At 47.3% G+C, this 26,908-nt stretch overlaps 3 protein-coding genes across 9 annotated transcripts in view; 1 reads left to right on the top strand and 2 right to left on the bottom strand.

Annotated features, from left to right (window-relative positions):
• Positions 1-16,268, top strand: part of LOC121595166 — a 59,265-nt gene extending 42,997 nt beyond the window's left edge. For all 7 annotated transcript variants that reach the window (XM_041918850.1, XM_041918846.1, XM_041918847.1 and 4 more), the window contains 4 exons: positions 4,518-5,686; positions 5,767-6,065; positions 6,153-6,251; positions 10,640-16,268. In XM_041918850.1, coding sequence (XP_041774784.1) covers positions 4,518-5,686; positions 5,767-6,065; positions 6,153-6,251; positions 10,640-13,099 — 4,027 coding nt within the window. In that variant the 3' untranslated portion in view covers positions 13,100-16,268. The remainder of the gene's footprint in view (positions 1-4,517; positions 5,687-5,766; positions 6,066-6,152; positions 6,252-10,639) is intronic.
• A 160-nt stretch (positions 16,269-16,428) lies between these two features.
• On the bottom strand, positions 16,429-25,071 carry LOC121595170. The gene is made up of 3 exons (XM_041918865.1): positions 24,598-25,071; positions 17,915-18,674; positions 16,429-17,845 (listed from the first exon to the last, which is right to left on the bottom strand). The coding sequence occupies exons 1-3, from the start codon at positions 24,691-24,693 to the stop codon at positions 17,742-17,744; spliced, it is 960 nt and encodes a 319-aa protein (XP_041774799.1). The 5' UTR covers positions 24,694-25,071; the 3' UTR covers positions 16,429-17,741.
• Positions 24,903-26,556, bottom strand: LOC121595173. The gene has a single exon (XM_041918868.1). The coding sequence runs from the start codon at positions 26,160-26,162 to the stop codon at positions 25,776-25,778; it is 387 nt and encodes a 128-aa protein (XP_041774802.1). The 5' UTR covers positions 26,163-26,556; the 3' UTR covers positions 24,903-25,775.
• Between the last annotated feature and the right edge of the window lie 352 nt (positions 26,557-26,908).

Raw genomic sequence — 26,908 nt, 5'->3', positions numbered from 1 at the left:
CTGATACTGAATTCATAATGGTTCTGAAATAGATCATAAAGCCTTACGGCTCCTGGAAGTGATTGCGAATCCATATAGATCCTCAACATGATTCAGAACTATAGGTCCTAGAAGAGATCCTGAACCATACCAATTTGTTTTCCTAGGACAGAACTTGACCATTTTTCGGCCCTAGAATAGATCGTAAACAAAAATCGGCCCTAAAACTGTTCCTACTTTACCGTTCCCTGTTTTATTCCGATTCACGAACTATATCTGGAACTTCATGAAAGCGATACTCCGATCTACTATCTGAATTTAAGGACGTAACAAATAACATGCGCAATCTCCCATAATACAATTGAGCAAGATTTGGTGGTTCATTGCGCACAGTTTGCCGACCACTGAAGTAAATGATCTAAAAAAATATCTCATACTCATTGTTTGCCACTAGATGGCGCTGATATTACCAAAAGATGGTGTAATACTTATCGAAAGCTGTCATTAATTGTATGTTCTTCATTTTGGATTATAATATCAACGTAAAAGCGTATAATTTGTGAATAAATCAACTTAAAACGAGAAATTTAATAACAAATCTCCTAACCAAAGGAAATTACGATCTCGTCAGCGTACCAATTTGAGTCTTGGGAGCAGCTACAAAACCTTGTAATAATAATGCTAATCAGCTCTAAATCTTTATCAAGCGTTTAATACACCTCATAAACGCTCCAAATCACATGCCAGTAATATGCAATTAGTAATTAACAAAATCGATTCTCGTCCATGCGGTAGACTTCAAGCAAATCAAACCGAACCTCCGGGGTGGGGTGTGACTCTTAGCGCATTGGCCGGCATCGAATTCGGTCATTAATTAGAGGGTTTAGTAGTTCATTTTAGCGTGGATCACCTCATTTTGATGTTATAACGCACGAAAATTGTTTCAAGAACAGCAGTAAAACAAGAAATCGCTCTATCAAACACACACACACACAGTGCGAACACGCGAAAGGTTTAGTGACACATTCTGTAACAAAACGAAGAAAAAAATGAAGTAACCCACCCCGAAGAAGAAGAAGAAAAAATCACACCCATCCCTTAGCACCGGTATTTCGTTTCGAGCCATTAACAGGGCAGTTTAGAAGGTTTGTTCGTTCCACCTTATTGTACAACGTGTGTCGAGGTTTGGTTTTGTTTTGTCATTGCTCTTCTTCTTTTAGTGTCCAGTACAGGTTTGGTGATCGCAGCTGTGAAACGCTCGAATGTCTTAGTCGAACTACTCTCCGCTCAATGCATGTGGACAAAAGCAGCACAGGATGGAGGCAGCTGGGGCAGGGGTTGGGAACGCGTGCCATAAATTTCCTGGGTGGCAAATCGTATATCTAAAATTTTTGGGGCACTTTTGTCAAGGGTGTAACGCCACTGTGGGTGTTGGTAAAAAATAGAATCTTGTTCGCGCCCGCCCATCCGCCCGCCCGGCCTTTCCCACACCAAGACAATAATTAGCAGTGAACGCAATCTAAAAGTGAACCAAGACAACAACAAAATGTGTAAAAAAAAGAAGAAACACATATTTATAGGTGTATAATATCATTTCATCCACCGTCCGTTCCTACTGACTAGACAACAATACACGCGCGCGCACGCGAAGGTACGCGCACCGTCTTTTGCCCTCAAATGTTATTCGGCAACGTGTGTGCGCGGACTGCACCAAACCAAACGCATATTATTTGCGTATCTGTTGTTTCCTGTTTACTGCGCGGCTGTTTTTGTTTTCGCAAAATCTTTCTTGCCTTACCTGGGTTGTTTGGTTTCCCCCATTCGGATGGAAGGCTACACGTTTGTTGGGGCTACCGCATTATTTTTTGCAGTTACTTTCATGTCTGCAAGCCCACAGCCAGTCCCCGGGAGCTAGTAAGCTCTCCCAGACACGGGGGAGGGGGTTTGACATGATGGATGGGATAAAGCAACGTGAGCGGTGAAATAAAATGCACTGCCACCGCTGCAAGAACCCGGTTCGGTTTTTGGGGCAACAGACGATAAACAGTTCCGCAAGCAGACAAACCAAGGAGTGAAGGAACTAATCCTCTCGTCAAAAAAAAGACTTGGGCCAAAACTTAATCACAACCAAAACAAGTGGCGATAGTGCTCTGTCGAGCTTTCAATTAACGCCAACAGGTTGTTCGCCTGCCTGAGTGGAAACCTGCCTTTCCGACCGGCGGTGGTGATGGCTTAGTTTTGCGCCAACACCATGCCATACAGCATGAGGAAACGTGCATCAACCCGTAACCATCAAACGCATCAGAACTGGAAGGATTTTTTGTTAGGGAGGTTTACGGAAAACTCGCTACCCGCTGAAACAGCGAACGTCCATTAATCGAGCAGATCTGCGCTCGATTTGCTGTGCGCGAATTTATACCAACTTCACACACAAACGCACATGCAGCCACAGCGGGGTTAACACTAATGAGAGCGGCGCCCCCTTTCGGATTAGTGTCCAATTTCTCGCTACGGCTCATTTTGACACTCAGCGGAAGAGCGGAAGATTTAATGTTCCACCTCTGCACCTCTGCAATCTGTTAATTACAATAATTAGATATGGCGCTCATTTTAGCTGATATTATAAGCCTATAATAATGGCAAGGATATGCACCGTTACTCCATCACCCCTCCCTCCCCCCCCCGCCCCCGCAAAACAAATGGCAAGCGTGAAGCGGTGAGACTTTAATTACGGTGACCATAATCTTAAGTGATGCCACAGTTACTATCCGTTTGCGCGTGGTATAATTAGCCACGCGTTAGATTTCGTTTATTTAATTGATTGGAACGGTTTTTTTTGCGGTGGTTGGCACAAAGATCAAAGGAAATAAGAGAAAAATATGATTGAAATAAAGAAGAATAAAAGGGAAAGAACACGTGTTTGTGTCTTTGTGTCCCGACAGCCAACAGCGGGGATCGCGGCTTTGTCGATCATGCACGCTAGGTAAAGGATCTGCGAATGTATCGTATCCCATCTTTTAACTGACCTTCTTTCGTAGAATTCGTCGTCCCTAAGCGCCCACCTAAGTGGGGGCACCTTTTTTTGCATTTGTTAGGTGACGAACCTTCACCGCGAACTTCAGCGCGAACTACGAAATCGAGCAAATGGTCGATCCGTTTCTCGAGGCTTGAGCAATTTGTTGGTTATTTTCGAATGGCGATCACGTTCGTTCGATGGTACGGAAATGTACCCAGAACACCTTTACTCTTGACGAAACATCACGGGGAGGGCTTTGCGAGAGTGGAAGATGAAGACAAACCATTTATAACGAGAAGAAAGCAAAAAAAGGTCATTCAATCGCGTTGTGTGTGTGTTTGTATTTGTCTTTCCCAAATAAAAAGCTCCCTCGTAACAGTTTGATATTTTTCTGTATGATTCCCTTTTTTTCTTCTTTTGATCATACAAGTCGGTGTAGAGTTACGAGAAGAACAACAACAACAAACGGTCCTCTGTATGTATAAGAAGGAACGCACGCGCACGGATCCGTAGTTATTGACAAATTTGACTGTCAACAGAAATTCTATACCGTTCATCCGGCTGAGGGAACCTTCATCCAGAAAACAAACGAAATTGATTGATTACCAAGGTGAAGCTATTTCTAGCCATCGTTACCGCAGTTACCACTCACCCAACCATTAATATTATCGTGTGTGATGGTGGTTCCCCCTTCGCGATCTTTACGATCGAAGCAGCAGTGACTCAGTTCTGTGTCATGCTGACTGGCCAACACATGACGAGTTAGATGGGTTTGGTTTTTGCTGCTGGTCTGAAATTAAGATTTGAGTTTGATAAAGCTGCAACTACCAACACAACAAAAAAATCATCCTCCCTTTTGCGTCGACACTTTGTGTCATTGTACTGTCCTTCAGCGGAAACCTCGAGTTGCTGACGAAAACAAGGGAAGAACTCCAAGTTGGTGCACAACGTGACAAAATCCTTCTCGAGAGTTTTAAAAAAATTCACTCTCGAACCCGTACTTTCATCTGTATCAATAATCGGGTTTATGTATCGGTAGGGGTACTTTTGGTACGGCAGGTTTGGTAAAACACAGCGCGCACACACACACCCAAGACGCCGTCTAGTCGTCCAACCTGTACAAACAACTTCGCTCGCACGATATCTTGCGATATTTGGAGGCGATATCTTGTCGCAGGGAGGATGAATAACGCGCACGTACCAAACTGCAAGAACAAGAAACATTCTAACGCTTGAAGAGAACACAGAAGCTGTTGTTTTGATTTGAAAATGTTTTGATTGTTTTCCCCGACCTACCTGCATATTTTCCATTTTCACTGACCGATCGACGCGCGTTTGTTGCGCTCTATTTATGTGGTCCTTCCCGAGTATATCATCATCTTAACGCCAAAAGTGTTAAGCAACATGTGACATGGGGACCTTCACAACCCCCGTGGACGTGTGAGCGTTTTAATTTTAGAAGTCAGCTACAACCTCCAATAACAATGTATCTTTTCTTTGTTTGTTTCTCCCACCCTTGAAGCTATGGCGGTGAATGGCCCGATCCAACGATCGATCTGGAGGTTTGGCTACTGTCCGACTACCATTACATCCCGGGCGAGATCCGTGAAGCGGGAGCCATCGCAAATCCGGGCCGATTTGGGCTGTTCCTGCCGAAAGCGCTGATACGCAAGGAGGACAACTTCCCCAAGCCGCTGATCTACACCCTGTTCCAGGAGGACTCCAACAACCATCGGTACTACGATTTTATCAAGAAGTTTGACATCTCCCAGCCGGTGCTGGAATCGATCTACCGATATGCGGAGCGCAAGTGTGACAACGACTGCGACGACTACGGTATGTTTGTGCCGACCCAGTGCACCCAGGGCGTTAAGTGTGCGCTGGTACTGGCCCCACACTACGAGGACACGCGCTTCCTGGTGCAGCACATCACCGAGATGAACTTCCAGCTGAAGGTGATCTGGTTGGGCGATCGGCTAAAGCTCGGCATCCGGCAGCTGATGAATACGTACGGGGGCGATCGTAAAAATGGTAAGAAGTTTCTCGTGTTTCACTGGACGCCGTCGGAGGTGATCAACACGCGCACGATGGAGTACGTACCGATCACGATGCCCCGGTGTGAGGATATGATCGCGAGCAACGATACGGGCTGCAAGTACGAGATGACGCCGCTGCTCAAGTACTATGGGAAAAAGTTCCGCGAGGCGGACTACGCCTTCAACTCGCTCATCTTAACGCACTTCGAGGAGCAGAGCATGCAGCAAATCTTCGACCTGTACGATGCGCACGAGCCGGAAATTATGCGAGTGCGCGAGGAAGGCGATCCGGACCAGACCCGGGTGGCCGAGATTTACAATCAGATTGCGTGCGAGTGGATGCGAGCGCAGGAAAGCACTTGGATGCGGTGGAAACCGGAGGACCCAAAGGAGGAGGTGTACATTGGGGGGATCTTTCCGCTGACCGGGATGGGACCGTCGTATCTGGGGATTGCACCGGCCGCCCTGCTAGCGCAGGATCACATCAACGGGAATGGTACGATCCTGCCAAACTACGAGCTGACGGTGCAGCAGAACGATGGCCAGTGCCGGGCGGACACGGTGATGAAGTCGTTCATCAGCTACTACATCCAGCAGACGCGCATGATCGGCATTCTGGGTCCTGCCTGCAGTGAGACGGTCGAACCAATTGCTGGTAAGACATTGTCGGAAATTCTATGTTTTGTGAGTTAACACGGTTAATCTATATTATTACTACTTGCATTTCCAAACCAGGTGTTTCGAAGCACTTCCGGATGGCTGTCATTTCCTACTCCGCCGAAGGTGCTTTCCTGTCCGATCGGGAAAAGTATCCGTTCTTCTTCCGCACGATCGGCGAAAACCGTCAGTACGAGCACGTGTACGCTCAGCTGCTGCAGCGCATGAACTGGCGCCGGGTAGCGGCCCTGACCGAGGACGGCCAGAAGGCGACCGAGTACATCTCCTACATGGAAACGCTGCTCAAGGAGCGCTCGATCGAGCTGATCTCCAACAAAAAGTTCCCGCGCGATCGTACCGATACCGAAATGAACCAGGTAAGGGTTTTGTTCAATTTTTGGGGTTCCTTGCCTTCTCTGTACACAACCTAAACTCATACGCTCTTTGCCTATCTTCCAAAACAGTATCTGCTAGATCTAAAGTCCAAAAGTGCTAAAATCATCATCGCCGACGTGGACGATAAGGTGGCGCGGGTGATAATGTGCGAGGCGTACAAGCTCGAGGTAAGCAAACTTAAGAGGCGGAAAGGGAAATCTTGGGTAGTCATCCGGCCCAGTGTAAACAGTTGTTCGCTTTCCGGAGAAAGCACGGCCTCTGTGGGGTGGGGGATGGGTTGGGTCAACCTTTTTCGCTGGTGCTGGTCGTCTGCCCTTTAATATTCAAATGTTTGACGCCCGCGCCGGGCAGAAGAAGAACCCAAGACCCCGCCTCACAATAGATTGGGGTTGATTGTTTTCGCTTGAATATTCATACCCGGTCTTGACCCTTTCGGGCGGGTGTAGGGTTGTATCATGAAGATGTGCGTGTGGCTGTGGTTGTGTATGTGTGTGCATAAGACACGCCACAGAAATCAAGAAACTTTTGGGTGGTTTTAAAGCGGTAAGCCTTTGTCCTTCTTAAACGATACTCGAGTGTGATTCTTGTTTTTAATGACACGTTTCAAATGAGACAACATCAATTTCCCAACATTTTCTTCGACATGGTGTAACAAGCTACGCAGTCTTGCCGACTGTGAACAGGCTTACTAGAATTATTTGGGAACGTTTACTTAGGCTAGCAGAATAGAATAGAAGCAGAATAGATCAGATGGGAATTAAAACCGCCCGGTCCTGGCTTCTGTTCTACAGTGAGTTTAAAGTATGTTTAGCTGTATATTTTACAGAAAAGGCCAAATGCTGACCACGAATAGGAATGGGACGGTTAGTGTAATGAGTATGTTTGATAGAAAGACCATACATGTACATGCTTCTCTCAAAAATTAAGCATTCAAATAATACAATAGCAACAAAAAACCCCCCGAAAAATTGGAAAAATAAGTAATTAGATGAATACTCAAAAGGTTGTTTGATTCATCTACGAGGACCAAACGCTACCTAGACACACATTAAATTTATCATTATCAATCTGCTAGTGGCTCGATACAAAATTACTTCTTTTCTGTTGAAAGGAAAGAGGCTTGATGTCAAAATTTAACCATAACCGTTATTTAACCATACGAATAGTCGATATAAACCATTGCAGAAGGTTCCTAGACATCTAGACGACCCTAACCCTTAGATCATTTCGATTCTATTTCGTTTGATCAGCGTTTTTGTCACCAAATATTTGTCAAATTTACCTCAAAGTTTGATCATAATAAATCATTACTTCTTTCGTCCCATTCCTAATGTTACAATAACTTTGCCTTTGGAATATGGAATATATTCATCATGGCGAATTCTCTTTGGATTCCCTGTACACACAACGGCTCGTCCCGAGCTATAGGCTCTATCCTTCAATTACAGCACTGAATACAAATCTTCCTCTTTTCATTAATTATAATTATCAGTTAACATAGTTTTATATCAATGTTAACTGCTAAATCCATCGATTATTATATAATTTGGCACTCAAATCTGCTTACTCCATCGAATCATGTAACTCCATGTTCCGACACCTTGCGCAGGAGTCATCTTACACCCAGCAATTGACTCACATATCGAAATGATGGCGCTTCTCTTGTCGATACGAAAAAATGTGTCCCATCATCAATAAACTACTTCAACGTCGGGGAAAAACACTCACTGGACGCTTTGCAAAACCGTCCGTACCTTATGCGATAAACAGAAGTTAAATCTGCATACCACGTTAAAAAGTGGTTGTTGTTGCTTCTACTGGTGGTTGCAAGCGATCATGGAATAAGACAGCCAATTCAAAGGCGCCTCTTTATCCGTCCCCAATGTTCGGCAAATTCGCTATCGTAGCCGGAAATGGCGAAGCGTTGACGTGCGCACGTACGCCACATGGCACAGGGAAAGGCGGAGAACCCAAAGAGGGAGAGGGGGAGGGGGGGTGGTGCAATAAAGGTGCAACTGTGCATTTCTGGCCGCTGTTTTCAAATGTTGCAATGTATGTTGTTTTTTTTTTTGGTATGCCAATGTGCTACCTGAAGCAGCCTGAAACGTGGTGCGTTATAACACTGTCTCGAGGGTTGTTTTATGATGCGTTCTCCTCGTTCAATTGATCAATCGACGGTGAGTGGCGGGGACAGCAAGAATCGGTTTTAATCACAGACATATACACACACATATAGACAAGGGATATGGCCAGTGGTCAAGAAGGGTGCCACGCCATTGGCGACGAAAACAAATTAACAAAAAAAACGGTGTTGGACACCGTTGCGAAAGTAATCGGATTCCGGTATCGATTTTATGCGCCATAATACCCCCTCTGTCACTATGTGAGTGAGGAGGGTGGTCACAGGGTCAGAGGGAAGTATACTCTCAGCGGGGCCGGTCACTGTTGGCGCCGTCTCAAGCACACCAATATGTGTCCTGCCCAGTGGAATTGGATAGCTTCCAACTGTTTGTGGACGTCCCGGAGTCATGTTACGTCGTGCACACTTGAGCGAGCTCTCGGAATTACTACTGCGGGACCAGTGGCAGTGGCGCAACGAAGGTCATGGGGACGACCGTAGAGCAAACGGACCGATAATTTGAATGGGAAGTTCGTGCGTACGTAATTGCGGAACTTGAGCTAGCTAGCTAGTTGGAGAGGAGCTTTTTTTGCAGAAACAACAACGTTGGTTGCAACATTGTTGCAAGCTCACATTTTCGCGCACCTTCCTTTTGGGCCCGGCATGAAGTGGGTTGAGCTTTTGTTGAGCTGTCTGGCTGGTGTTTACACAGAAATGGTGCGAATAACATGTGCAAATCTTTGTGCAAACCTTCAAATACACACTGCAAATGTATTTTACGTGGCTAAGGAACTGCTGCCCTTTAACGGTTAACTACATCCAACAGACAATTGTCAATTATTGACCAGTCAGCCCCTCCGGGAAGAAGGCTACGCCGGATAAAGCGAGGGAGCTGCATTGCTTCTCTTTAGTTTGGTCGGACGGACGATTGTCACACAAAAACACCACAAAAACTGCCTATCTGACAGTGTGCAAATATTGACACACCGTTCGGCTTCTCCCGAACTTCTTGTTTGATTTGTAGCGTTTGTTGGTAAGTAAGTCACGGCAGCACACAAGAACAGGAACACAAACATTATTAGCCCCGTTTGGGGGAAAGAGGTGGTACTGTCTGCGTATCACCGCTGGCTAGACTACTGGACCCGCTCACTATCGGCATTTGCTTGCACCAAGTCGCTACACACATTCGCCATCGTACGTGCTAATTGTGTTGTTTTTTGAGGGGGCCTGTCCCGCCACTTAGCCTTTTGCTTTGTTTTGTACAGTTTATGCACTAACAGTTGTAGACTGTTAGGCGGCAGTTTTGAACGGAGGTGTGAAGCTGCTCACTTGTAAGAATTGGAATACAGAACTGCAGACTATAGAGGGTAGCATTGTTGGCGGTGCATACATTTTGCCTCTCCAAAGAGGATGGGAATTGGTTAGCATTTGTTCGCTATGTTTCGTATATCGTTAAGATATCGTGATCATACTCATTAATTATCTTTAGTCGTTTGAAGTGCTCTTTCTCTTTCTGAAGTGCTCTCGCTCATCTACTGGGGCGGGTTGATGATCTGTACTTACATATGCCGAGCCCTACAAAACTTGATCTCGATAGAGCTCAGCCAAGTCATCTGATGTCGGCGTTTGGTTTTGTATCCTGGAATAAGTTGATACAAGGTGAAAGAGCTTTGTAGTTCTGCACGCTCCACAGATCTTCCTGCGCTCAACGTAACTCAGTACACTCATTTTAGCGTTATTGGCTACTCCGTAGGGCATTATATACCTTTGTATGTTCTGTTCACTCTTTTCCAAAGCGCCGCTTTATGCTGATTGCAAAATAAATCACAAATTTCTTTATCCTCAGAGCTCAGCTCTAGCTAAGAGGTTCTCCGTTTTACTGTTGCACTCCGAACGCATCATTACTAGAGTTGTACAAAGTAACTCTTTTCAAAGAGGCGAGGATATCTGATCAAATACCTAAACTAAGCGAGAGAGCTCTATGTAGCCCCGTACGCTCTAGCTTAAGAGAACTTATCCGGGCTTTGACGTTCCTTACACTACTCTAATCACTTCTCAAAAATGAAGTTATTTCCGAATTTGACGAATTTCTGGAGACAAATAGAGACCTGGAACGGTTGGGACGTATTAGTAGAGGTCAGGAACTCGTCCAAACCCTTATAGATTGATGTACCTATCATAGGAATAGGTTATAGAATAGAGCATAGGAATGATCGTAGATGGTAGAACGAGTCATGCTTGGAAGAACGGCTAGAAGGTGGTAGTGAGCGAAATAAAGAGTAAATCATGGAAAAAATCCTCAAAATCCACAAAAGCGCTCTGGATCTCTCGTCAGGGTAGATCCCAGTGTGGTAGAGCAAAATAAATAATAGCAACCAACTGCTTCCCATTCTTCCCTCTAACCACAACTAATTTCTTGTCCCTTCTCCTCCACAGATGACGGCCGAAAACGGATACATCTGGTTCCTGCCCATCTGGCTGTCGAACGTGTGGAACTTCAGCTCGGAGGTACCGGGCGGTGAAAACGGTGCCACCGCCGTACCGCCAACTTCCACCAACAGAACGACGCGTGGCTGCACCAACAGCGAGCTGCTCCGCGCCATGAACGGGCACTTCTCCCTTTCGCACGCCCCGTACGCCGACGACGACAGCATCCTGGACGTGAACCGAAGCGCTACGGTGCGGGACTGGAAGCAGGCGTACAACGTCTCCCTGTCCGAGTACAACTACATGGCCTCGGATTACGCCGGCTTTGCGTACGATGCTGTCTGGGTGTATGCCCTGGCCTTCGATCGACTGCTCCGGGAAGATCCTTCCTATATTAGCGATTTGCACTCGCGCCACACCACCAAACGGCTGATGGAGCTGATCCGTGAAACCGACTTCCAGGGCGTTACCGGAAGGATCAAGTTCAATGAGGCAGGCTCACGGTACACGATCGTCAATGTGCTGCAGTTTGTGAACGGGACGGCAAACATTGTGGGCCACTTTACGCCCAACATTTCCGAACCGGACTACAAGCTGCTCGGGGGTGATTTGGTGCTGAACGAGTCGGCGATCGTGTGGATGACGCGGGACGGCCACATCCCGGACGATGGTACGCCGGTGTGTGCGCTCGAGAGCTTCGTGCGCATTTTTGGCACCTCGTGCGACGAGGTAACGATGATCGTCATCTCAATGGTGTCGATCATTAGCATACTGATCCTGTCGGTGGCGTCCTTCCTGTTCTGGAAGGTGCGGTACGACCGCAAGATGCAAACATCCGCCAAGTATCTGCAGAAACTCGGGATCGATCTGCTGTCGCAAACGTCCGGGCCGGTCAACACGCTGGACAAGTGGGAAATACCGAAGGATCGCGTCGTGATCAATCGCCGGCTGGGGGAGGGTGCCTTCGGCACGGTGTACGGCGGTGAGGCACAGATCGGGGACGAAGGTTGGACGGCGGTCGCGGTGAAGACGCTCAAGGTGGGCTCGACCACAGAGGACAAGGTGGACTTTCTGTCCGAGGCGGAGGCGATGAAGCGCTTCGACCACAACAACATCGTCCGGCTGCTCGGCGTGTGTCTGCAGTCGGAACCGGTCTACACGGTGATGGAGTTTATGCTGTACGGTGATCTCAAGACGTACCTGCTCGCCCGTCGCCATCTGGTGAACAGCAAGCAGTCGGAAGACTCGGACATCTCGAACAAGCGGCTCACGATGATGGCGCTGGATGTGTCGCGGGCGCTCTCCTACCTGGCCGAGCAGAAGTACGTCCACCGGGATGTGGCCTGCCGGAACTGTATGGTGAATGCGCAGCGTGTCGTCAAGCTCGGTGACTTCGGCATGGCCCGGCCAACGTTCGAGAACGATTACTACCGGTTCAATCGGCGCGGCATGCTGCCGGTGCGCTGGATGGCACCGGAATCGCTCGGACTGGGCATCTTCACGCCCGCCTCGGACGTGTGGTCGTACGGGGTGCTGCTGTACGAGATCATCACCTTCGGGTCGTTCCCGTTCCAGGGGCTGACCAACAATCAGGTGCTGGAGCATCTGAAGAACGGCAACACGATCACGATACCGGCAGGCGTTAAGCCACAGCTCGAGGGTTTGATGAAGGCGTGCTGGAACCAGGACTACAAGAAGCGACCCTCCGCCTCGGAGGTGTCCGAGTTTATCTCCAACTACCCGCGGCTGCTTAACCCATGCCTGGACGTGCCGCTCGCCTCGGTCGAGATGGTGGACACGGGCAGTGATCAGTTCGAGCTGCTGCCCGGGCTGCGCAAGTACAAGGATGAGTCGCAGCAGCCGACAGCCGACCTGCTCGTCGGCACGCAACCGATGAACGATCTGAACAATGGGTACAACAACGTCAGCATCATGTCGACGGGAGGAGCTCAGCGGGCGCACAACCGCGCCCGGGCAATCAATCTGAACGATCTGAACGTGGCGACAGACTTTACCACCGTCAATCCGATGCCACCGCTCGACGATTACGTGGAGGAGGAACCGGCGATGGCAAGAAGGCAACCCTTTGGTGGGTCAAGCTCGACGCAACGGCAAACCACCTCCACCAACCATCTGAACGTGTACAACCCGATCGAGCCGCTGCTGCAGCGAGACACGGAGGTGACCAAGAGCAACAACAGTCTGCTGCGCTACGTGCCGATGTTTGGGTTCGGGAAGAGCAAAACCGTCACGATCGGTGGGACGACGATCGTGACGGGTGGTGGTGCGGGTGGCGGCGGCACCGGTGCTGGTAGGACGGTGCCACCCACCACGGCCCTCCACTGTACGACGTCGCTCGGTGCGATGGCCGGCCCAAGTTCGCCCCAGTCGCCGACCGGATCGGTGCTCGGCATGAGCGGCGGCACGATGATCGTGAACGCTCGCAGCACTAGTACGACCATTTTATAGCACGCCAAGGATGAAGGGAAGGACGAGCTGTGCAGTGGCAAGGTGACGGATGAACCAGAACAGACGCACGTGATGGTGGATCGTGGCGGCGTCGCTTCAGAACACAACTGAGAAACGGGAGGCATGCTACGCAAAAACCAAATGAATCCTTTTATAGAAAAATGAAACAAGCTTTAAAAATAAATGTAGGAAAAACTGGGAGGGAAGTTCCTAACTAAGACGCAAAAGAAGGGGGGGGGGGGGGGAGAAGTAATTAAACAATAATATAGCGCTTCCTTATATTACATAGATATATGTATGTATGTATGTATGTATGCGCCGTAATAATCTGCCAACGGGAATCATTCAACACTGCTCGAGGAAAGGAAGGATCGAAGATTTTACCACCAATAGACAATTAGTTTTACGAAAACGTTTGTTTAATGACCGCACCAACAGTGCAGAAAGGGGGAGAAGATTAGTATATTACTTTTATGTACAGTCAAAATTCAGCTATTATTTAATTTTGATTTTTGTTTGTTTTCAAACCCACACCACCAACGATGCCACGATTAACAGGCGAATTCTGACTGTATATATTAAACATAGATGTATAGCAAACCCAAACACAGCCACAGCGATATAGAGCCCCAGAAAAGCGAATCCAATTGGAACAGAAATAATTGCGATCGAGCATAATAATCTCAACAGTACAAACTAACTCAATACCGTCCACAGGAGCGCATATTGTATGGAAAAGCACAGCAACAAACAGAAAACACACACACACACACACACACACACACACAGACAAAACAACAGTAGAACAATAGACGTGAAATAAGAGAGAAAAGCGAAATATTTAACAGACAAGAAGGAAAGGTAAAGCGGTGTGAAATTTTTTGCACATCGCATCAATTAAATGATACCATGATACCATGATAATGATGAATACATTACAGGGGTTTTTCAAGAGTTCTTATAGCTGCGGGACACTTTATTGACTCTTTCATATTGGAAATGAAATTAATGGGAATTGCACTCTATAGCACTCTTGTTGGTCAAATCCAATAGGAGCCCGTCCTAATAGGATGAATTCAATTTCCAACGTAAGATGTTCATTTCCGATAACAAAGAGTCGAGAAAGTGTCCCACAACTATGAGAACCCCTGGAAAACCCTCTCTGTATACCTTGTTTAAGGCTATGGATTATGAAAATAGGTGGTAGTAGAAGTTGTAGGGTTTGAGTCCAAGGGTGCAGCAATTAGCGAAATATTATCATTATTACCAATTTATTTGAATTATTGTGAAAATTGCACTCTCTGCGCACGTTTTTACCATTAAGTGTGAGGGAGTTTATGTAGCGAAAGAGAGTGGAGTGGGTGTAAAAATAGTGAATTCGTGGTGTTATTTGTTTTGTTTAGCAAAAAAAAAAAGAATAGCAGTGACCACGCTAAAGATAATAATCGCAATCATAATAATAATAATGCTGATGATAGCCAAATTTTTCTACCACTCAACTATATAACATAATCGGACGATGAGGATGATGATGAAAGGGTCGAGATGATAATAATAGGTAGTAGTATTTAGCCACCACCACTGCTGGGTAGTGATAGTAAATATCGAATCTAGTTTCTAGTAGCATTTAGAAACGGAGCAAAGAGCGAGGAGAAAGAGAGACTAGAAAGAAATAGGTTTTGCTTGCTATTTTATCCTAGGACAGGACCTCTGTTGTTATGGTATCGAACTGGGATGTATTCGATCCGTTCTATTATGGGGTGAGACCTACTAAGATACCCAATCTCATATAACGGAGCAAGTATCACCATCACCAAATCAAATCAAGAGAAAGCGAAAAGGAGAAAGCAAATGAAAACAAAAACATTGTGATTATCAAAAGAAATATTCATCATTTAATCTAAAGCAAGAAAAAAAAGAGAAGAAAAACATGTTACTACTAAACCATGAGGCGCAATATTAGTAAGCAAAAGAGAGGAAAAGGGCGATTTAGAGATTAAAAGATTGGTTTGTTGGAGCAACAAATAGCGGATACGTGTACGAACGAGATGAACCAAAGGTGCGAAATGCGACAAAACGGAAACGGAATTTCAACAAATGAATTATTGTACGATATCCTCAAGCAACAACACACCATCAAAGAATGTAGTGGTTGTTGCAGGATGCAGTCAGTCCCAAAGTACCTTCCTTCATGATTAGCGAGATAATTCGGAAGCTCTAACAATCGGTTAGCACACATCTGTATATAAGGTATCCCTTTAGCGAAAGGAAATGGAATGATTTAACACTTTTTTGGGTTAATTTAAGGTTCCCCCTTCGTTGGTGGCTTATCAACTACAGAGAATGCAAACATCTATCTCAAAAAACATACACACACACTCACCTAAAAACTGCCAACTACTACAAACTTAACGTTTATCTACGTTTATCTACATAAACACACACTGATACAACAATAGTGCTGCCAAATAGTTTTTTTTTTTTAAAGAGCAAAAACAAAAATGGAATGCATTTAAAGTTGGCTTTTTTTCTAATATAAAACACTTTGAACTTTATAAGCTACCTCAGGGGATGAAGAAGAAAAGTAGTGACAAAATTTAGTCCTTTTTTGTAAAACACCAAACAGCAGGCGTGGTGGTGTTAGCACCATGGAAACGTTCCGATCTGCTCGGCAGTGTGTGTGTGTGCTCTCTCGCTCTCTCTCTAGCCGGCAAACATAAGACTGATTAGTGTGTAAGGAAGACCCCCCCTCCAGTGGAGCATTAGAGCAAGTCAGTGCGTACCTGGATGGGGGTTGCGGGGGGCAAAAGTCCGGTAGGAGAAAAGCACCACCGAAGGGCCAGAAGGGACGTTTCTAAGATTTTTTGAAAACAAAGCCGTTTAGAAGAGAAAAAAACGGAGGATCATAGTGCCGGATAAAGGAGCTTCGTTTTTAGCTAGTGCAAATTTAACCCAGTTTTACACCTTCCCAATCATCGCGTAATGGATATGATGTACACGATCGGTGTATGGTGTACAATCATTAATCATGCTATATAGAACATTATATACAACACACACACACACAAACCACACACCAAGCAGAGAGACAATGCTTGTATATGGTATATATACAGAACTAATGTGTATGACAAAATAAAGCAAACAAAAAAATGGATTTCTACTACAATGATTGGAGAGGAAGTTTCTTTGTTCTCACGAATGCATTGCATTGCTCATCCGAAAACGGGAATTCCCCTTTCTGTCATCTGCTAGCTGCATAACCTACCACACCACTTTCTATTTTTACTAATAGTGTGTTTTATTCTTTACAATCGCAATAAACATAATTACTTTGTTTTGCTCTCTCGCTATCTCTGCTTTTATTATGTTTCACATCCCTCCTCCTCCTATCCCGTTCTCTTGTCTTTCCTGCTTTTTGTTTGTTTGTTTGTTTGTTTGTTTGCGTGCTAGAGTTTGCAAGTAAATCCCACCATTTATATACTCTGTCTGTCTGTTTCGCTCCTGCAGAAGAAGGAAGGATTTTTATAGTAAAAATAGATACTTTCATTTACTTCTTTTGCCCAAAGACACACCAATGCCGGAGGGGGAGGAGGAGGGTTGGTTATTGATTTCATTACTACAAGCAGCAAGGAATGTGTCTTTTTACTCGTTTTAAATGTCTCTGTGGGTTGTGATTTGGGAGCAAGGTTGTGTTACCAATCGGTGCATGATGTGGTATGCATATTGTATGAAAATTATAAAATTGTACTCAGCACACACACACACAACCAAGTCGGTCTGCGACGGAGGACAGTATTGTTCTACAAATGTTAGTATTAATTCCAGTTAAAAGGGTTATTTTGTCATTAGACAAGGACAAGAGTACAAGGGGAGCGAAACCACCAGGACCGAAAGCATGTGTTTACACCATCCAATGTTATGTGTGTGTTCGTTTCATATTCTTAAATATTTGATTCATCATCCTTACATACGATTCGTAAAAACTTTAACCAAATTTATATCCAGTTTAGACAAAACATGGTTTTATAATAGAAAAAAGAAGCTCAATGTATCAACAAACAAAACTGTTTCAAATTGGATGTGAAGATGAAAGCGTGAAACGTTACTCTTCTTTTTTTGCTTTCTTCCAACGAACAAATTTGCAATTTAAACGGGACGACAATAGGGACACACACACAGAAATACAGATAAAAAGTCGTTGCTTTAGAGGCCATTAGAGTATAATCTATATGGTTTCAACATTTTGCCCCATTATACTGCAATCGCCAGGGGGCATTGCATTCTCAGCCGAAGAAACACCACAGTACACGTAAAACAAAGAGTAGGAGCCATGTGGCTTCCTCTCCTACCCTTGCCTGCTACCCCGCTCTTTTTGCCGTGTGTACTAATACTTGCATTAATGTGTCATTCACTGAATATTCTGAACAAAAAAAAAAACAACATATAAAATACTATCCTTTTCTATTTCCCTTATGCGCGCTCGCACACACACTAGGAACAACGCTCATCCCCCACAGACACACCACAAATGCGTTCCGTTTGGCGCAAAGTCTTTCATTGTGTGTCTGCTTCCCTCCTTCCCCGTGCGGCGATCCCCCTCCTACAATAATACAATCCCTTCCACACCGTCACTGCTATTCTAGTTCAGCTCGTCCAGGTTGGCGATGTCGATGAGCGAGATGTGGTTACCGCCGAACTCGGCAAACTTGGCACGCTCCTGAATGTCGGTGGAACGCTTGTACACTGTAGACGGGGGGAAATCGCAACATTAATGTACAGCCTTTTGTTTAACCCTCCCTCAACAACACTTACCACCAGTGACGACCTTCTCCAGCTGGTAGATCTTCATGTCCACGCACTCCTTCGTGATGCGGGGCGACACGTCGGTAAAGTCGGTCAGCTCGGGCGTCACCACGCGCATCGTCTTCTTCAGCACGCTCGTGTCGATGTTGTAGTAGCCGAGCTGCATCTTCATCACCAGATCGCGCAGTGACTGCGGGGGCAGCACCGTTTCACGATCGAGCGGCATGATGAAGCAGCGGCGCGCCACACTATCGATGATGCCCGACTGGTTGAAGGTGAAGTCGTGCAGGAAGCGGGCCGGCCGCTGGCCGCGGAACACCGGCACATCGATCTTCGAGTAGTTCTCCTCGTCGGACAGGCCCAGCTCAAACTCCTCGCGGAAGAACTCATCCGCGTTGTTGCCGTTGTCGTTGTTGTTGGCGCCGTTCTCGTTCGACTGCGAATCGTCCGAGCCGGAGGCGTCCTGGTTCAGCGCACGCGGCATCTCGAAGATGCGGAACTGGCGCAGCAGCTCGGTATCGCGATCGGCATTCATCGAGCGGTACAGCGACTCGAAGTTGCTCGCATCGTACGGGATCTTGCAGAAGCCGTGGTAGCGCATGTGGTTGCGGGCCTGCGCATACTGGCGGTAGTAGAACAGACCGCCGATCGTGCCCATCGAGAAGCCGAGCAGGGCGACCAGCAGCAGGATGGCAGCGGTGGCCGGCTTCAGCTGGCGACCGCGGCGCAGCAGAATAATGTTCGAGGCGGTCGAATTGTTGCCATCGTCCTAAAAGTGGGCAGATACAAGAAGAAGGTGATCGTTAGTATCGTTTTAAAGCGGGTGAAACGAGACACTTTTGTAGAGGAAAGCAGTAGATTAGTATTCTTAACACACAACTGTCGCAAATGGTACTAATTTCAATATAATGAATGCAGAACCCGTCATGTCAACCTCCCCCAGCGGCGTGTTATCATAATGCAACAATCGTTGAACAACATGCATTTAATACACAATCGAGGCTTCGTATTGAAACCTTAATTACACATTCATGGGCAGTCTTCGATGATGTGGAATAGCCAAACGGCCGATAGGAAACGGTAGACCCCAGGCACATCGTTCGCCTTAATCTGACCTTTTTTGTCTCCTTCTAAGACCACCCTCGCAAACTGTCGCCTCAATGTGTGATGATCTAACCCAAGTCCTACGGACAAAACTAACCAACCACATGTTCCATCCCAGCACAGTCTTCTAATTTATTACTTTAAATCAACACGCAAATACAATATTTCATCCGCTCTATAAAACAACGGAAAGATGCAGCTGCACTTTAATGATGTGGCTTTAACAAAACACAGCAGAACGAAAAAGGGGATCGTCAGAAAGGTAAACAGTTGATGGTTTGATCAAGCAGTTTTAAAGATTGTTTCTAACGAGAGGAGCGCATTAAGATTCGCAAAGATTGCAGGAGCTTCTCTCCCATCGTTGCCCACGCCAAACGATAAACACACGCACACGCTGTCGCTCTTGTTGGATGAAAATCCGTTAAAAAAAGCTCTTATGTCACCATTGGCTACAAATGGAATGGGACAGAAGCATGCCGCGCGTAGTGAAATCAGTGCAAACAACCGGCCCAGCCAATGAACTTCGAGCCGTTGGAGTGAGTCGGGTGGGAGGCGATGCCATACGTGAGATATGCTTTACATATTCCACCACCACCAGTCCATCCATAGTGTGGAACAGACAGAGCGCGAGAGCTTTCCTCTGCCATACAACAACAGACGAGAAGAGCTTGCTTCGAAATGGTGAACTTGATCTTGACAAGTTCCCAAATAAGCCCTATCAATCGGTTTCACGCAATCGAATGTATAGGAAGTTGAAGAGCAGAAGATGATTCCCCCCTCCCTAGGGACCTAAAAGCTTCCTCCTCCGGAATTATGCGTACACACAATGTTTTGCTTCGTGGCGTTCTGTGATCAAGGGGGTTTGCGCGGCAGTTAGAAGATGCTTCGATATAGTTTCACGGTGCGATAGTGAGAGAGGGAGAGAGCACACACTATGCCGATGCCCCTAATTCAAACCACGGACGACGACGACCGCCGGGGGTCCTATATTTGGTAAGGCCAATACTGACCGGTTGGCGTGGCGGGCGTGTTTCGGGCGTGGGATGACGGATTCCAGCAAACACCTCTGCCCCGATCGTTTGCGAATCTTCTTCGTCAGTCTGGCAGAGCTTTCTTGGGGTGGAGATGGAGGAGGGGGAGGAGGAGGACGCCGATGATGGCCACCGACCGATTCAATAAAACGACTGCCAGCAAACGGGTGCGCGATTAGTTGGTCAAAGGTTGTGAGCGGGTCCATATATCGGTGGTGGCGCGTGTGGCGCCGAAAGGAATGTTATAAGAGGAAGTTTCTTCATCCGCTGGAACATAAAAACACAGTGTGAAAGTAACAGTTTTGAGTTCCATAAATGTGATTATGATCCTTTTGTGGTGCATGTGGCATTCATCAAACGGAAAAGACATAGTGCGACGTGTTTGTGTGTGAAAAGGCCCTCAACAAATCGATGTTTGTGTGACCCTTAACGATAACGCAATAAAAAAAAACGAATTTGACGTAAACTCATAGCGTGTGGCCGTTAAAAATAGCCTCATCAATAACCAATCATGCTAAGCGACGTGATAATCGATTCGAGCAGGAACCACCATAAAGCGTTCCTTCCCGTTGCTTTTCTGCTTCTCTTCTGCTCCATCGCTTCCGGTGCATCGTTCGATGGCTACGTTTATCCAACGCCCACTCCGACGCCCTCCACCTTCGATGGGTACGACTACACGACACCGAGCTGTCCGCTGCTAGACCAACCACCGGCGCCCAGCTGTACCGCTTCCGCCACCATCCTGACCGTGCCGGTCAGAATAAACGTTACGGAAACGATCGTCACCTTCATCAAGCAGCCGACCACCGTGACAAGCACGCTGATCGTCCCGACCACCACGACCGAGGTGCGCCGGGCGGTCGAAACGCAAACCAGCTACCGCACAACCACCCGCACGCAAAGTGTCACACTGCCTCCGGTAACGCACACCTCCTCAGTAACCACCACGATCGCACGGCTCGAAACCGTCACCAGCCCGGTCGTACGCGTGGAGTACGTTACGGAGCGTTACCCGCTGGTCGAGTACCGGACCGACACCGTTACCCGCACCTCGACCTGCACCGTGACGGAGCTGTTCCCCACCACCTACTACAGCACGTACATCTCCACCAGCTACGCGCCACCGGTGACCGATGTCACCTACCTGACGGAGACTTCCTACCGCACGCTTACCTCCACCCAGCTCAGTACGCAAATCCGTACGCAAACGGAGACGACCTCCGTCTATCGCACCAGCACGGAGACGATCCGGGCGACGCGTACGCTCACGGAAACGGCCACCGTTACCGAGTCCTGTGCAGCACCGCCACCACCGCCACTAAACAACGAGTATCTGCCCATACCGGGCCCAAGCAACGATTATTTGCCACCATTTGGGCAACAGCAGGCCGAACAGCGGCTGAGAAGCAACACTGTTCTGCCGGAGGATCTTCTGCCACCGAAAGAGCCGCCCCGAAAGGAGACAGTGTCCGTGACGGTGACGAAAACACTCGACCCGATTACACTGACCAAGGAGCACACCGTGACCAAGGATGCTGTTGCTGCCACGTCAGTGCTCGGTGGTGGTGGTGGTGGTGGGGCCGCCGTCCGCACCAAATCAGTGATAGCCTTCGATCAGCGCATTACAAAGCTCGTCACCGTAACGCCTACGCTGACGAGCTACGTTTACATGGACACGGTCACCGTTACCTCGGCCCGGCCGGGCGCTGCTACGCAAAAAGCTGGTTAAAACCCCCTGATCGGAAGCATCAAATTGATGAGAGGCAAACTCACACACACTCTCTTCAGAAGGAGCGGTTGAATGGTGGGAGAGAAAGAATTAACCGCCCCAAAAAACAAAGCGCCACTTGTGAAATGTTGTTTTGTGTTGCACCACATTGCGCCACACACACACACACATGGGAAGAAGGAGCGGCGGGGGACAAACACTCATCCCTTCTTCCTAATGTGTCGAACACGAAGGACGCACAGGCGAACAAGAGGGAATTACCAACCAGTGACACATTAACCAGTCGGCAGAAGTCATGAAAAGTACCGCAACGAACAAAAACAAAACGAATAGGCAATGATCTACGAAATAAAAACTAATTTTTACACACTTTTAAGACTCTTTTTATGTAAAGTGTGGTCTAGAGGTCATGGTCAGGTGAGTCAGTGTCCCGGAACAACGTTCGACGTCGCCGTCTATTCGCACATCACAGCCTACTAGTTTGCAGGGGGATTACTCAATGCCTTTGATAAATTCGTTCCAATCTGTTTTGTTATTTTACACGCACGAACAAGCAAGCACTACTAGCAATCTGTACTATTAAAGAACGTGCTAATGCGCGGTCAGCTGGAGCCTGTGCTGAAGTTTAAGCAACACTCTTGTGACAGATAAGCCTTTAGTCACTCCCGGTTAACAACACAATACACGCATGCCGTGCTTTATTATGAGGAGCATTATCTTGAGCCTTTTTCGCTGCTAGTGAACGAGCGGGCCGGGCCAGATGCATTCACCCAGCCCCCTGGGATAGAAAATACAAATAGCGAGACGATGACTGCTCGTGGAGCGTGTTTGAAGAAGATACACACACACACACACACATGGTGGGTTGGATAAACGCACAAGATAACACGCTACACGTTAGGGGGCGGCATTTGGGGTGGTTGTGTGGCCCACCCCAATGGCATTGTATCTCGCCCCGTCATTGTGGTGCCACATCTAAGAACCACACACACGCAGGGGGGTTCGGTTGCTTTTGTCAAAACAAACATGTAGCTTGGTGGGCTAGTGGTAAATCATTTTTTTTTAATTTATGCACAATTCTGGCGAAATCTTCGCACTTCGTGCAAGGTTAATGAAGCTCCCCCAGGAGGAAGATAGTACAATACTAAGAACATGTTCCTCCAAAAAAAGAAGAAATTTACAGTCTTGGAATCCATGGGATGGCAGGGGTTGGCTACACACCGAACCACTGTTTTGCTTCCGGAAAATAGCCGGGTTGTGATGATACTAGGTTTTTTTTGCCACCCCCTTCTTCAGGTGCCTCTTCTGATTATGTTGCCAAACACACGCATCCAACACACCCCACCTTGGCACGCACACACTTTCAAGATAATCGAAGCAAGCCGCGAACTAGCTGCCGGCGGTATAAAAAAGGAAAACGATATTTAAAAAAAAAATCACCCCCCGATTGCGAGCAACACGCAACCTTCACGCCGGGTTGCACCGGAGGGCAGAGAGGTGGAAGTGTTTGGGCAGGCAGGCAGGCAGACAGAGGCTCTAATAGGTTTGAAAGCAACAAACATCACGCCTCGCAATTGCGTCGTGGAAATGAAGAAGTTTTCATTGCACACTGAAAGGCGGTACGTGCGTGCGTGTGTGTGTGTGTACGATGATCCGTGGAGAGAATTTTCGTTTCTATTGCGAGTTTTTTTTAATTTTCCCTGGCTGCGATGAGTGTCTAAAAAACAAAACAAAAAGCGAGTAATAAATTCATTAAATGAACAAAAATGTTTCCATCGTTATACACCATGAACCTTTCCCCCGGGGTCTACTGCTCGCTATGCAAAGGTTAAAAGGTTCCTTTTGGGAGAATCGCACGCGGCGTTGGGTGGTGAGACCCGCATCGCAGAGATAATAAAAGCTGCGCTTTAATCCGAGTAGCCATTTTCATGAAATCGTTACCGTAGTTGCAACACCACGGAGCACTTCGCCACCCCACAATTATTGCACCCGCAGCCCAACCCCTGTCTGTACACCACTCCTAACAACGAGTAATTTTGTTTGATAACGCGCGCACGGCCAGTGAGAGCGAGCGTGAATGTGCAACGTAATGGCGGAATGGCGGATCTCCACATTATGGTGTTGTGGGTATGCATCTTTGCCTTCCCAGGGTCAACGTTTGAAGATGATGATGATGATGGTGATGATGTTTCGGAATGTTTACACGCTCGATTTCTCATCGGCACCACCACCCACTTCCTCCACGGGGCAATTGTGATTGTGTGCGAAGAATATAGGAAACCGAAGAGACACGCGCTCGTGCGCAAATGCCGGAAGAAAGCGGACGGAATGTGCTGGACACATTTTATCCATTCCATTCCCCGCACTGCTGTTTCCGCCCCCGTACAATAGTGACGAAGACGTTTGTGAGAGGAAGGGACATCGGAAATTGGCAAATCGAACTTCTTTTCCCCCACGGCACAGACAGCAAAATGAGGGGCGCTTTGGGGGTGGATGAAACTGTGTGCACCTGTGTAACATGTATGTACAGTAGGTGACCGCTAACTGAGAGGTTCAATTTGTGAGAAAAATTCACATTTGCTATAAATTTCTCTTCGTAAGATGCCGGATGTTTCATGTTTTGACATTCATGTGTTGTTCAACTGAGAATCACTCCAGTTAGATAACTTTTAGTTTAAAAAAACTCCAGTAAAACACATCCAGTTAGCGGTCACCTACTGTACATGTTAATAGAACAATTGCGTCTTCTATTGATGTACGCTGGCTCGGCATAAAAGTTCTGCGGGAGGGGAATGTATTTTTTTGCATGTGTATGGGTTTGTACTTACGGCCGGAGCGGTCGGGGCGGCGTCCGGGTGTGGGTGCACCAAGGGCAGAATCGACTTTTCCACCTTTTTCAGCGCCGGCTTAGTGACGACGACCATTTTTGCGCTTTACTTTGCCGCACGAATTTTCAACCCAATACACACTGTCGAACGAGCGCGTGCGTGTGCGTGCGTGTGTGTCTGCTACAAACGGCAAACTCGGTGAAAAACTTGACCGCCGCCTTTGTTGTGAAATTGTTCTCCACTCCCTTCGTTCGTTTCTTTTCTTTTTCGCTCCTCTGCTGGACAATTGAGTCGGAAATGTTCTCGTTCTAATGCACACACACCCACACTGGCGAGAGGCACTTTTGCAATCAACTACGGGGAAAATGAAACTTTCGTTGCACACAACCAAAATCCCAACTGCACTTTGGAAATGGAGTCGATGGAATGTTTTTAGCTTTTCCTCACACAACTTTTCGTGCCCCGACGAAGGAACGGCGATGCGAATGAAAAATGTCACGTTCGGGGGCTGCCTGACAGGTTACAGTAGAGGCGTCGAGGATGTCATTGTTTTAAATAATCCGTGCGTTTCGATTATTCGGGCGTTTGATTTGAAATGGAGCAAATGTGACCGTTGACCGTAGAAATCTGGATATTAGAAGCTACTTTCTTCTTTAACTATAAAGTACTTATTATAAAATACTTTATATTACACTGAATTTATTGTTAGCAATACAACTTCTTAGCAATTGCGCAAGGGAGAAAGAAAATTCAATTGTTGGTGATGGGTTACGAGGATTGTTCGATTACTAAATATTATTTGCCATTCAATCCCCTCATGATGCATTTTCTTTTCCAAAAACGGCTAGTCGATAAACGATTACGAAATGAGTTGTATTTTAATTTATTTTTCTTCGATTACAGAATTCAAATCAGTAACAAAACTTAGCAGAAAATGCCGATAAAACTCGTATGACCACTTACTACACAAGTATGCCGATAAATACTGTCAATTTTGTACCAAATTACGTTCCAATCAAGCTGAACGAACTATAGTTTATCAATTTTAAAACTATTCGAGTTCATCAAGTGCTTCCAATTGTCTTGCATAAACCTTATCAGCCAATACGCTCAAGTACAAGGAACTAAAACATAATTCACCTTCACTAACCCCACGTGCTCCACCGCCACCACACGTCTTAAACCTGGTCGCACACGGTCACGATCGCTTGATTGTCCTTGTTTTCGGCCGCCTCCTTGCCCGCCTGCAGCCGCTCCTGCTCCGCCGCGTACTCTTCCCGCACGCGCTCGAGCGCCTTGATCAGGTCCATCTCGTCGATGTCCGCATTGTTCATGCAGTCCAGCCGTTCGCGAAACTTGCGCGTCAGCTTCTTGCGATGGTAGTCCGCCTCGATGTCCTGCTTGGTGCGGGGTATGCGGAACCGGATGCAGCAGCACAGCATGATGACGACGCCGAGCACGGAGCCGCAGGACAGGAACAGCAGATGCCACACGCGCATCCCGAAGCTCGTTTCCGCCTCGAGGATCGCTTCCGCCTCCTGCTCGACACTCATCTCGTCGCCCATCGTCTCTTCGCTGTGATGTCGCGTCACTGGTGGGACTGGATTGCTGGACTAGTAAAAGGCAAGACACGGAAGGACTTTGTTGCGCACACAAAACGTTGGACGCCAAAAACCGTTATCGACTGGGACGGTTGAAGCCACACGACTGAAGCTCGGCCTGCGGGAAGCGTACGCCTTTACCAGGCGAAAGTCGTTCTCGCGTGTATGTGGGTGTGCGGACACATCAACACCCGAACCGAACGAGAACGCCACCCTCGGTCCGGTTCGGGTTATTATTTCATATCCTTTTCGCGCCCGCCAGCAGCAACAGGGTGTGCCCTTCCTTCAGGCCGAGGTGGTTGGTGGAATTAAGGAGTGTCCCACCTGCTGCTCATTTTATTACACACCAACCCCCCCCCCCCCCTTCCTCAGCCACACCCTTATCAACCACCCCAATCCTCATCCCCTTTCCAGACGGCGCGCGATGAGCTTTCCCTATCTTAACGTTTGCTATTCAAAAACATGTTTAGATCATCGTAGATATCGGGAGGAGAACGGGGTCGGAGGTGGTTCAACAGGAAGTGACACATTCTCGACACGATGACCTATGCAATGGGTGGGGGGGGGGACTTGGGGATGGCGTCGGCTTGCAGAGCTGAAACACGATTGGGGCGGCCATACACCCAGCGATGTAAAGTGATACGATGCGTTTCAGTAAAGTGATGACTTCCGGTGGCTCAGCCAGCAAAAAGGTCGAGGGGTGCAATTCG

This window comes from Anopheles merus, chromosome 3R (genome assembly GCF_017562075.2).
Source record: "Anopheles merus strain MAF chromosome 3R, AmerM5.1, whole genome shotgun sequence".
Classification (NCBI taxonomy): domain Eukaryota; kingdom Metazoa; phylum Arthropoda; class Insecta; order Diptera; family Culicidae; genus Anopheles; species Anopheles merus.
This window is presented reverse-complemented; position numbering and strand designations above follow the sequence as displayed.